This window comes from Lagenorhynchus albirostris, chromosome 17 (assembly GCF_949774975.1).
Source record: "Lagenorhynchus albirostris chromosome 17, mLagAlb1.1, whole genome shotgun sequence".
Taxonomy (NCBI): domain Eukaryota; kingdom Metazoa; phylum Chordata; class Mammalia; order Artiodactyla; family Delphinidae; genus Lagenorhynchus; species Lagenorhynchus albirostris.
In genome coordinates, this window is record NC_083111.1 from 45589913 (window position 1) to 45603653 (window position 13741).

General features: G+C 37.7%; 1 protein-coding gene across 1 annotated transcript in view; it reads left to right on the forward strand.

The window, feature by feature from the left end:
• Positions 1-13741, forward strand: part of VPS13B (vacuolar protein sorting 13 homolog B) — a 793535-nt gene that overhangs the window by 693401 nt on the left and 86393 nt on the right. The window contains exons 41-43 of the mRNA XM_060128467.1: positions 3672-3853; positions 4949-5298; positions 10551-10712. Of these exons, the coding sequence (XP_059984450.1) occupies positions 3672-3853; positions 4949-5298; positions 10551-10712 (694 nt within the window). The remainder of the gene's footprint in view (positions 1-3671; positions 3854-4948; positions 5299-10550; positions 10713-13741) is intronic.

The following is a 13741-nucleotide window of genomic DNA, read 5'->3' on the forward strand; positions in this document are numbered from 1 at the left end:
GTAAGTGGAAGCAGTGCAAGCATTTTCATCTCGGTTTTCTTACCTCAATCATTCTCTGCTTAATCTCTATGCTATATTATAAAACTCTTACTACCACAGAGGGATACAGAGAAAAGCCCAAGGCTTTATCAATCAAGTCAGATCATTGTTGGATACCTGCAGAGCTATAGGGGTGACATCCAGGGGTGAATCTTTAAGGATTATGCCTGGGTCCCTGCAGTGCCTATGGATCAATCAAGAACTAAACTTACTAAAACACTCCTTGTTTAAAGGAATTGATACCCTTCTATGGGTCACCCAGGACAGTTAATAAGTCCCTTTGGCTAAAATGAAGGTATGGATATGTAAAACTCCTGCCATACTTTCTACTCTTTAGAATATTTCCTCTATTCTAAAAATTTGAATTTCCATTAGGAACTTATTGATATTTGAACTAACTACTGAATCTTGAGTTCTATGTATTACTATTTGAAAGGTTTTGCTCCTTGGAGCCATCTTTACTTTTCCATTTCTGATTATTACACATCGCATGAATTATGTTTTTCCTTTTGATATCTGGATCAGATCGAAGTCCATTGTACTTAATTAAGGAAATGATATAAATGTAGTTGCTATAAGTGTCCCTAGCAGGGTCATTGTTCTCATCTTTATGACTGTTTAGCTCTATCATAGTTAGATATTTTTAATCCTTATGTAAAAGGTAAACATGCATATGCTACTTTTATAGTGTATAGTGATGATCGAATTAAGTTGAATATCAAAAACTATAAATTTACTGATTCAAAATATAAAGCATTTCATGTGCATATACCATATTAATTTTGTGTTTAACACATTTTAATTTTGATATAACTCCAATTTTTAAATAAAACTCTAACTTTTTAAATATAGATAAATCTAGTAACATTTTAGTCAGGATTTCAAGATGGAAAGAGTGCTGACCACTTGAATATATACGTTAGGAGTTACTGTATAGACCTAAAAATATCTTTTAACCATTGATTTGTACATTTAATTTAGGAAAAGTGAAAAATCAGTCAATTTGTTATAAATAAAGATTTTGACACGCACTTATTTGTGACATCTTAGCAACCTTTTTCAACATGTTACAGAATTTGCTACTCTCAAGAGAGAGAAAAGTAAATCTTGGAAAATCTCAAGAGTGTCAAAAATTGCAGTTGACAGAGAAATTCTTCAGATAAACACCTCAAATTTTGTACTTACTGTTTTAAAACTGATCTCAAAGTACTCTCACCTGGATTTTTAATATTTTGACTAACGCTATACCCTATTTTTAACAACTTCTTAAAGTATTATAAGGGAGAGATTTCATATGTGTAAAACACACGTACAGGGCTTCCCTGGTGGCTCAGTGGTTGAGAGTCCACCTGCCAATGCAGGGCACGCGGGTTCGTGCCCCGGTTCGGGAAGATCCCACATGCCGCGGAGCTGCTGGGCCCGTGAGCCATGGCCGCTGAGCCTGCGCATCCGGAGCCTGTGCTCCGCAATGGGAGAGGCCACAACAGTGAGAGGCCCGTGTACCGCAAAAAAAAAAAAAAAAAAAGTATCTCCTTTCTAAAACACACGTACAACTAATACAGTTTGGTCTTTCTGAATAAATATAAGTTTTAATTTTACCTTGCCAATGAGACCTTTTTTTAACTTTAATTTTTTTAATTGAAGTATAGTTGATTTACCATGTTGTGTTAGTTTCTGGTGTATAGCAAAGTGAGTCAGTTATAAAATGTGTGTATATATATATATATATATATATATATATATATATATATACACACACACACACACACACACATACACATACATACACACATGTTTTCATATTTTTTTCCGATATAGGTTATTACAAGATATTGAATATAGCTCCCTGTGCTATACAGTAGGACCTTGTCGTTTATTTTAAATGAGATCTTTATTTGTAACTCCACAGATAAATTCCTAGAAAGCTATTTGGATTAGTATACCCATTTATAGAAGTTTTAAAAATACACCTAGCTGCATTTCCATGCATAACATTTCATCAGAAACATAGTGCCCCAGAGCTGTGTTTTCTTTGCATGCAGTGGAGTTTTTCTAACATTGCGGTAAATACCACCACATAACTATAAACACCTTGAAGTTAAATATTCAGTAAACCTAGCTTTCATTTTCACCAGCCTTTTCACAACCTCTTTCAAAACTCAGCTGAAGATTCACACTCTGCAAATCCCACATGATTCACCCTGTGCCATTCTGACTTCCTCTTGTATTTCCACTCTGGCAGCGCTTCCAACTTGCCTATTCCTTGTTGGTTGTTCTGTTTTATAATGTTTGTAAACATCTACATATTTTATATCGCCAGTTAGACTGGGAATTCTTTGAAAACCAAGGATTTATTTCTTTAGTTTTTCTTGTCATAGTTCTCCCTAGGATACTATAAACCATTGTTTCTTCTCTAGGCTCCTCATGGATTTGGGAGCCAGGCTACCATAGCTGTAGAGCAAATTTCAGATTTGGAAAGAAGAGGGTGGAAGACGGGAAGGGGGAATAGGGCAGCATCTATTTAGTGATCCACATTTAGCAGAATGCACCTTGGCCCCTCCCAATCCCCAGGTCTCATGCTTCTACTAGCATTGAGGGGAGGCAGCTAGGCTGCATGTTTCCCATGCACACCAGCAGCCGCTATGTACAAATTTCTTCCCTCCTACAGATGCCTTCACTATTTATTTTAATTGACTTTTACTGGTATAAAATGGTGTTGGGAGGATGGACAAGTAAAGAGAGGACACATGTGGTGTAATTGTCCATGGAGCCTTGGTTCTTCTGGACATGGTCATAACTTTTATGGCACCTAATACAGTATGCAGTAGGTATTCAATACAGAGTATTGGCTAACTCATCTGGGAATATGGATGTGGATGACCTAGAGAAGTAAAACAAAAGAAAGATTTATGGTGACACTGAAAATATTGGGTTTTTTGAACAGCAGAGTCATACTCTGAATTGTGTTGGTCTTAACTTACGGACAACTTGTTCTCATATTAGTTTAAGTGAAATGTGGATGGAAGAGAATTGGGTTGGAGGTCAACATGGCCTGGGGTTTCAGGAATCCTTCAAAATTTTTCTGCTAATAACTCATAGAGAATAATCAGCAAGAACTTAATTTTTTAAATTAATTTATTTAATTTATTTATTTTTCGCTGCATTGGGTCTTCATTGCTGTGCATGGGCTTTCTCTAGCTGTGGCAAGTGGGGGCTACTCTTTGTTGTGGTGCACGGGCTTCTCATTGCGGTGGCTTCTCTTGTTGCGGAGCACAGGCTGTAGGCACATGGGCTTCAGTAATTGTGGCTCGTGGGCTCTAGAGTGCAGGCTCAGTAGTTGTGTCACACAGGCTTACTTCCTCTGTCACATGTGGGATCTTCCTGGACCAGGGCTCGAACACGTGTCGCCTGCATTGGCAGGCAGATTCTTAACAACTGCACAACCAGGGAAGCCTCAGAACTTAATTTTTTAAAACGACTTGTTTATGTGAGCAAATATGGAAGATTTGATGAGAACATTGACTATAGGATTATGGGAGCTAGCTTTAAAAACCCCTTTAGAAAGACATTTCATTTATATGATGTTGGGAAATTTAGGTTATTGAACTTATTTTATTAATTATCTCCCACAGCTCTGCAAGTGAATCTGGTTCTCAAAGCACTTGTGACCAACTTGTAACTCCAACAGCCCTGGCTGCCTGTACCAGAGTTGACTCCTGTTTTACGCCATGGTTTGTCCCATCTCTTGGCGTTTCCTTCCAGTTTGCTCACCTGGAGTTCCATTTTTGTCATCACCTTGATCAACTAGGCACAGGTACTCTATTTTAGCATCAGAATAACATTCATTTAATACTTATTGTTTTATCCCTGCACAAAACTCCTTCCCTACTGACCACCACTCACAAGGTGGAGGAAACTTTTAGAAGCAGCATTCATCTCCTCTAACAGTAAGCACCAGCAAAGTTATTCTGAAGTTGATTTCGTATGATAGGTGTCCCCCTTACATTTGAACCATCTTATGGACCTGTTATATAGGGTACCAGTTATATTGAATTGCCATGATTTTGCACACTTCCTAATGAGAATTTTCAAGGAAGTTACAAAAATTGCAGGTTTTACTGTTACTCCAATTATGATCTTTTTGAAAGAAATACATCTGTTTTTTTCCTATCTTATGAGCCATTACATGAATGGCATACAGTTTCCAAAAGTACTTGATATTACCTTATCTCGAAAGTACAAAAACCTTCTACAAAAAATGGGCAAATTCTCCAATAATTTAAAAGACTAGCATTTTTACAAGTTTATAAGGTAGAAGAATAAGTTTTTCCACACACCAAAAGTGGCCTTTTATAAGTTTGCTCATGTTCATGAATAATTATTCCTAAAAGTCTGTACCAAACCTTTTCTACTTAATACATTTTGATTCTGGTATTAGGTTTTCAACCTACATGTAATGGAAAAATGAAAAAAATCAGATTAAAACTAAACACAGCTGCTGTTAAGCATCTTGCCTTTTCAGCAAAAATGGAGTTTAACCTGTATTTTCTAACTCTGTTTGGGTCATGTTTTTGGTTTTGAGATTTGGTGGTAGATACAGAGCACTTCTATGAAATGCTTCTTAAATATTTACCTACTCTTCATTTTATTTGTTGTCTTTTGTGATCAGATTTTTGTCTGTGCATGTAACCTTTGTAAAGAGACCTGCTGATTGAACAAAACAGTTTTGTTTGCAAATATCAAATGGTAATTCAAATGTTATATTATCTTCAAGAGAATATTTGAATTTATTAACCAGCAAATATTGCATTCCGTAACCAAGAAATGAATAATTTAAATGTCATCTCTTTATTTCCATAAAGTGTTGGCTCATCTCAACTGCTGTTTTTCTTGTTTGTTTTCTCAACAGCTCCACCGCAATACCTACAGCCATTTATTTCTGATAAAAATGTGCCATCTGAACTAGAATACATGATTATTTCCTTCAAAGAACCACACATGTATCTTCGACAATGGAACAATAGTTCTGTCTGTCAGGAGATGCAGTTCTCAGCTCAAGCAGACTGTAAACTTCTAGAGTGCAGAAATGTTACAATGCAAAGCATGGTGAAACCCTTCAGCATCTTTGGACAGATTGCAGTTTCCAGCAATGCAGTAGAAAAGCTGATTGATTGCTCTATCAACGTTGACTCAATATTTGTAAACTTTGGGCAACATGTAGTTCATTCTCTAAACACTGCAATACAAGCTTGGCAACAGGTATGTATATTCTAGAACAGTTTACAGTTTGTCTGTGTGTGATCTTTTACTAGGCACTTTATGTTATCACTTCTAATAATAAATTAAGCACAAACAAAAATGTGAGAGAATGAAGAATTTGATGGGCACCATAATATTTGGGGCCTCCTCTGTTTTGGCAAAGTGATGCATGTTATTTTTAAAACCTTTGGAGAACATGGGTTCTCTACACATGCATCAGAGATGATGCCCACATTTTTGTGACTAATGTACCACATCTGTGTGGAAAGTAACACATTCCCAGAAATTTTTTCCAAGTATTATGGCTTTAGTTTGCCAAAGCTCAACTTGGTATGTATCACATTGTCGAAGCAGCCATTGCAGAAATGAAGAACCTGTGTGAGCCTTCCTGATATACGCAGTTCATCTTTTCAAAGAGAAAAGGCAGTGAGAGGAAATTATGTGAACATAGTATAATTTAATTTTAGTCTTTCTCCCATTATCATTCTGCCATTTTGATTCACTAAAAAAGCACTCGATAATAGATTTTGTAACCAGCTAAAGACTCTTGATAATAATTTTTTACTTTTACCTTTTGTCAGAAATTATCCATATCGAAAAAGAGTTAGAATATACGTCTGTTTTGAATGACATATTTAAAATGGGGAACCTGCCCACGTCCACTAGCATGAAACTAATTTCACAGAATATTTGGATAATATTGATAATATGCTCAGTGATTTAATAACAAATCACCTCTGCTTCCCTTACTGATTTTCAGTATAATATTGCATTTCAATAAAGCTTGTGTTATTTAAGCTGAGACATTTCCCCACATTTTGTATGTTACAGGTATTTGTGCAGACTAACTCCCCAAGAGAAATGGTCCTTCACTCCACCCTGACCTCATGTGGGGATGGGGCAGTGGTGGGGGGGGAGGGGCTTGAGTTCTAGAATTTTTATGGGAATGAACTCTTTTCTTTATATGCATGAAGACCTATACAAGACTAAGGAATTAATTACCTAACATGGCACTACAATAGCAAAGGGAAAGAAGATAACACATCTGTTTCATATTTTAAAATTCTTTTTTAAGGGCATTCCATGGTTTTCTTGCTGCAGAGGACATGCGTAAAATAAGAGCTAGTGTGATCTAAATCTTTGCAGCTGGTTCGAATAGCGATGTGAAAAAAACCTCCGTGGCTCCAATTTCTGTTTTTTGTCATATTTTGAACAATGCATTTAATAAAAAACAAACCTAGAAAATATAAAAGAGTCATTGATAGAGCATTTAATCCCAGGATATTTTTGTCTTGGTATCAGGACCATTGTAAGAGGACTCATGTGTAGCAACTACTGCAAAATGGCCCTCAGAAATATCAGTTTCCTCCCAGGGTAAAAATATTCTCTTAGACACAGCTATACATATAAATAAAATACGGTGCATAAATATTTAAATGTTTTAAACCACATCAGAGTGTGAATGACTGACTGGCTAACACAGTGCCTTGAAGGAATATTCTGAGTTTTTTTTAAAAATGGAATTGTATATTTGATTAAGTAGAGCCATATGTCACGTAGCATATCGCTGACAGGTACATTCTGTGAATAGTTGGTTCTGATTTATACAGGGATTTGGCAATGTTAACATGAGCCACAAGAGGATATACTTCTGTAATTGTTGCTATAATTTTCTTGTTTCCTCCCATGTCAAGCGTACTTGCCACCAAGTTTTAATGTGGTAGGCATCTCTAACCCTGTGTATTCTAAAGTAAATACAAAAATGCACTACTTTGAAATTACAGGACATTTGACATTGAAATGGGCTTATAGAGGGGTTATTAAGTTCATTGTTTCTAAGATGTTCTGAATGTGGTTTATCCCCTTTAGAGGGGAAACTTAGTTACCCAAGCTTGGATTTTATTATGTATATAATGCTCATATACAGTATAATTATTGCCAATGAAAAACGTGAACTTAACAAGCTGGATAAGCAATTTGAGTTTTCCACATACTTTTTATCGGGTTCGTATCCGAGACAAGTCATTTGTATCCAGTGTGGATGGACCAGACAGTTGAAGCATGAAACAATTTGGCCTTTCACCTTTAGGTCACAGTTCAAGATTAACAGAAGCCTTCATCAGTGTCTGATTTCTCTGGCTGTAGTTTTTTCTTTCTCTTTTGTAAATGATTAATGTTTTGTGAAACCAGATTAAGGACCCAAAATGCCACTTGCAGTTTGCTTTATATTTCCATGTCACATTCCCACATTTGGACCAAATAGGATTTAAAGGAGATTTTTATTTAAAAATCAAGGTTGTGCTCATGTGTCTTACCTTACACCATAATGATATCTCTCTTTAATTGCCTGTATAACAGTCCAGCAGAAATCTTAAATGTAAATAAGCCATCTCTTAATTACGAAAGCATTCTGAGGTTGCGCTTTTATATGATGTCATACACAATATGTACAAATTTTTTTATAATATACTAGAATTTAAACATTCCAAGAGACGCTTAAACTTATTACAGTTATAATGAACTCCACAGATGAAGGAGCAGTAGAGAAACAGTTCCCTGAGGACTTTGAGTATTCTTTAGAAAAATGTAAACAAGCCCCTTGTGTTCTTTCATTTACATTTTTTCCTAAAACCCTCATCATTTATTAAAGGTCAGTTTTTAGAGATGAGGAAAGTAATATGATTTTTTTCTACTCAAGCCCCATCTGGTAACTTAACCTCTGTGTAACCAGCAGATTGATCCCAATTCATTATGAAAATTGAATTTCAGTCTCAGGATGTCTATCTAAGTGGGAGTTGGAATCATATCCCTTTCTTCATGTTTGTACTGTTGGACCTAACGGAGAGAAAAATGTTTACAAGGAGAGCAGTTTATGTTGATTATATAACGCTAAATGGAAAAATCTCATCAAAACTAATTGTACACTGTGACTCCAGTTTAATTAAAGGTTTACAAACCTTTAAATATATAAGATATATAAGATAGGATTAGATCGGATAGACTAGAATAGGAACAGGCAGGACACTCAGAAGTGAAAAATTGCTGGAAAAAAAAATTCTCCAAAATGTTCACAGCAGTTATCCCTGAGTATAAAATTAGAGACTTTGTTTTTAAAAATCAGTACTTTCTGTATTTTCTAATTTTTATACTGGGAACATATATTACACTTGTAATTTTAAAAGTTAAATTTACTCATGTTTGTTTCATAAGTGTTTATTGAGTACTTATGTGTCAGGCATTATGCTGACTACAGGAGCAAAAGTTGTAACTAACAAAGACCTGGTTCCTGCCCTTATGCAGTATAGAGTCTAATGATGGAGACAACAATGACCCATAATCATGCAAATAATTACTCAGTCCCAATAGGGATCAGTGCTTTTAAGGCAAAATACATAGTGTTGTGTGAGCATAAAATAGAGGGACCTAAGGTGATCTGGGAGGATCTCAGGAGGCTACTTTACTCTGAGAGCATGACCTGAAAACAGGAACCTGAAAGCTGAGTTGGAAGAAATTAGTCAAGCAAGGGGGAAAAGAGGTCCAAGCAGAAGAAAGGCACTGAGGCAGGAAGGAGTTTGATGTGTTGGATGAATTGAAAGGAGGCCAGTGCGGCGTTGGAGCGGCTGAAAAGGGCTGGTGGAGCTGGGGTCTAGCAGGCAAACGGAGAGTGGTTCAAGATGCAGCAGGGGCCAGATCAGGCAGGACGCCTAAAACCCACGGGCCGTCCAGTTTTGAAATCATAGCTCATGATTAAAAGCCACAGCAAAAAGTAATATGGTAGGCGGCAGATAATTACTGGTTATAACTGCTTCAGTCTCACTTAGCCAGAGACTCCTTTTCTGATTCCTGTGGTCATCAGGCAAGGTTCCACTCCATGAGAATAGAGAGGTTTGGTGAGAATAGATGGATGATAGAGCGAACGCTTTAGGAGACCCTCAAGGGTATCTAGAAGAATGAGGTATTTCAGGGCCTCTTCACCGACTGCAGCTGTAGAGCTCTGCCTGCCCACTTTAGGGGCCTTCTGGATGATTAGGAAGGGATTGTACCTCCCAAGATAATGTTCTCATGAGGTTCTAGATCAGGTCTTGGTCCAGGCTGGATTCCAGGTGTGTTCATCCATAGACTCCTTGGCTTCAGGCCATGTAGTCACTTAAATTTCTATGCTCATGAGTGGTATATCCCTTTTTACTCTTCCTCCCCTCAGTAAAATGGCAAATGACAGAGTGTGGCATTGTGACATTATTTAGATCCACAACCAGGAAATAGAAGCCAACTGGAGAAGCGTCAGTTACATATTACCTCCCATTGTCTGCAGATTCAGTGGCTAGTTAAGATATTTTTCTTACATTCTCAAGTTAACCATTTATTTAGCTATTCTTTTCATTTACCAAAGGTATGTTTATTATTTTTTAAGCCATAAGCTAACCAAAGTGATAAAAGAGTAAGCACAGAAATGCTCTATCACATTGCCAGTGCTTCGATATAACAGCAACCAGTGGAGATACCATTAAGTTGAGAAGGAGGTACCAACACAGGAACATATTACTAATTTGCTGAACCTTAGTAGATTAATGGAAGACATTTGCTGATTGATTATTAGCTGAAACAGACACCAACAACTGTTTTTCAACTAACGTTTTTTGTCTTGAAAACTGCAGCTTGGCTTATACTGACTCTGAAGTTGATCTGTTTTGTGTGTTCAGCCTCTTAACAATAGCGGGAAAGTTATGGTTTTATTTACATCTCTCCCTGAGCAGATTTACACACACACATCCACCCTCCCCCTCAAGGGAACTGGGGATGTATTCCCTAAATGATCCTTACTTTCTGTAGGGTACAAACTGTGGCTTTGGTAATTGGTCTTGATTGTCAAGTTGAGAAGGCCAGGAACATGGTAATTCTAGCCTGTGGTACTCTGCTCAAAAACGTGCGCTACCCAGTACAGCATTCTTTGTAGCATGTTAATTCATTTAAAAATGTTAAAAGTTTGAAGGATCTCATTGTTCTTTTACTCTTCTGTGTGTATGATTTATTTTGCAGGAATATAAATCAAAACATATTCTTGGAACATTTAAGATCTCTTTAAGGTATTTTTTGTGCTTATCCTGGAAGTATAGAATACTTTGTATACCAGAGCTAATGACAACAGATCTTTTAGTATTTCTGTGTTGTAACAATCGCCACTGGGCAGACAGCTGCCAAACATCTTGCAATTAATCTGATGCACATTGGCTTTCGTATTCTTTTTCTTTCAGAATAAATGCCCTGAGGTAGAGGAGTTGGTCTTCAGCCATTTTGTGATCTGTAATGACACACAGGAGACACTGCGGTTTGGCCAGGTGGATACTGATGAAAATATTCTGCTGGCCAGTCTCCATAGTCACCAGTACAGCTGGCGCTCTCACAAATCCCCACAGGTATTTGAGAAACAGCCTTACAAACACAGCAATTTTTAAGGTTGCGGATTCATTTCTTCTGCATTTGTGTGCCTGTGTCTAGTTATTTCCCTTTTTAAGTCTCCCACGGGGTCGCACAGTGTGGCTACATCTGACAGAAACCCAGAAATGTTTAGAGGAGGGAGCACAGTGTACCCATGCTCCTCTTGGAGTGGACGTTCTCTTGTTCAGCATAGGTGCTCTTGAGGGAGCCTGGTGTGGTGATTATGAGGTTGAACTGTAGAGCCAGAGTACGTCAGCTTGGATCCTGGCTCTGAATTACCTCGCTTTGCTTTCATACTTCAGTTTTCTCATGTGTAAATTGGGGATAATAGTAGTACCTGTTTCATAGGGTCATGAGAACTAAATAAGTTAATATGTACAAGGCACTAAAATAGTGCTTGATATACTATAAACATTGTATGTTGGGTATTATTTTTCATTTGTTTATTCAGATTCTTACTGTGTATATAGTCCGTGGCAGTCATGTCTTAGGCACTGGGGATTCAAAGGCAGAGAAGTCTTAGTCCTTGCCCTCCAATGACAGCTCACCGTCTGTGACAAAATGAGCACGATGACAGACTATGCCCAAGGGAGCACTGAGAAAAGACATACCAAAGGATGTCTGTTTTCCAAGTAGTATAATTCCATTTTCCTGTCACTTTAGATGGGAATAATTAGAGGGATGTGCCCTGCAGGGATAGCTGAGGATGAATTAAATACAAAGATGATGTCTTAAATGAGTAAAAGAAATCCTAGGAAGTACTCTCAGGAATAATGTATTTCTAAAACTCTGGGTAATAAGCAAACTACTGTCTGCTTATGATTAAAAGAAAGTCATTAGAGAGTTTTCCCATCTCGTCTATAGACCAGCTTTAGAATATGTTACACCCTCAGCTATTTTCTTTTTTTCAGTAGCTCGATTCTGATTTCTTACTTGCTTTTTCGTCATATTGCCACACTATTAGTATAAAATTTGGAAAAGTAGATATAGTGCAGTTCTTCTTAAGTCTGTTTAATTCTGGTTATTCTAACAGGACATTAAGACATCATATCTCCTTTTCTAATAAACGTTCTTACAAAACTGTCTCATATGATATGATATTGCACTTGTATTTTTAGAATGAATGACATTCCCTTCTTTTCTTTTTTTTTTTTTAGTTTATTTTATTTATTTATTTGTGGCTGCATTGGGTCTTCTTTGCTGCGCGTGGGCTTTCTCTAGTTGTGGCAAACGGGGACTACTCTTCATTGCAGTGCAGGGGCTTCTCACTGCTGTGGCTTCTCTTGTTGTGGAGCACGGGCTCTAGGCACGTGGGCTTCAGTAGTTGTAGCACATGAGCTCAGTAGTTGTGGCTCGCGGGCTCTAGAGCACAGGCCTCAGTAGTTGTGGCACACGGGCTTAGTTGCTCCGCAGCATGTGAGATCTTCCCGGACCAGGGCTCGAACCCGTGTCCCCTGCATTGGCAGGCGGATTCTTAACCACTGCGCCACCAGGAAAGCCCGTGCCCTTATTTTCTAATCCTCCTTTTGAGAAATGTCTGTGTAAGCGAGTTTTTAAGTCGTTTGGTTGTTTACCCCTTGTAACATCATTAAAAGACAATTGGTTGGTTGGTTGGTTCGTTTCAAAAATAAGTAATTTTTTTTCTTATTAATTGCAAAAGTAAGAACGTAGAGCAGATATATAAACCAAAAAAGGTAAACGAAAAAGACCACCTATAATTCCAACCACCCAGAGGCAATCCATGTTGTACAGCCTTTTAGAGCTTCGAAAGGCTTCTATTTTCATTGCATTCCCAGAAATGAACTAGTAGTGATGGGAAAGAAACCTCTGAGAAGGTGCAGTAATGTGTGATCGTATACTGTACCTGTAGCCACTTCACCCATTCATACACACACGCTGCAGGCCTTAGCCAATAAAAAGCAAAGCAGAGGAAGCTTACCTCCCTTCAAAGTCATTTTAAGCTGCGTAGACTACCATGGCCCTCAGTGACCCTCAAGATTCCCTGGAGACTGGAGCCAGGATGGGAAAGGTGATCGTAAGAACAGAAGGCTCAGGGGTGTGGAGTAACAGTAGTCTTCATGTTATGGATGTACGGTTTCTAGATGGGAAGGACATAAACAGGAAAAAAGAATGGCTAACCACTGCCACACTATACCTTTCATATTTATACTCTTCTGCACTTGGGTCTTTTTGTATTTATTACTAGTCTTGTTTTCATAATATCCCTGTGTGATTTGTATTTTTTGTTACGCATATTTTATAGGTAAGGAGACAGAAATGTTAAGCTAAGATGGTGGTAGAGATGGATCTGAATCCCATGTCTTTTCACTCTCAATATAGTGTTATTTCCACAACATTGTCAAACTCTCCTAGGTTTTGGCAGCATGATTCGTCTGTTAGAAGAGCCAAATGGTGAGGTTTTAAGAGAAGGGCTGAGAAAATCACTGGTATAATACTCTACATTTAAAGCTAGACTAATATGGGATTCTTGGTACAAGTATGAACCCTTGCAAAGCTTTAAGGACCAAAAACAATAAGAACCTTTTAATGACAAACTGGAAACATAAGACAGGTATCTATTAAACTTTGTTTTCCTCTTTTTAATTTGTAACTGCATCCTCTGGATACAAATTTTAAGATGAGCTACAGTCATTATAATCTTTAGACTAAAACTTAGATTGTATTTGTAAAAGGTGTCTCTTTACTACAGCTACCTATGCTACGTAAAGAAGTGTGTTTTAGGACCCTCTGAAGCCAGAGAGGTCTTAATGGGCCCAGAGGGTCTTCATGGAATTCCATACACACACAATTGCACATTCTGCTGTGTTCTAATGAGAGGTTACATCTGAGGATCAGAAAAGCTAACCACTTAGCTTCAAACTGCACCTGGAGGTAGTCATAGACTCACAAGTGAGCAAACTGTTCCTTTTTCCAGACTCCAAGTCACATCCTGCACTGCCCAGCAGCTTGGTTTTAGGAACATTTGTGTCTGCATGTTTATGCTACC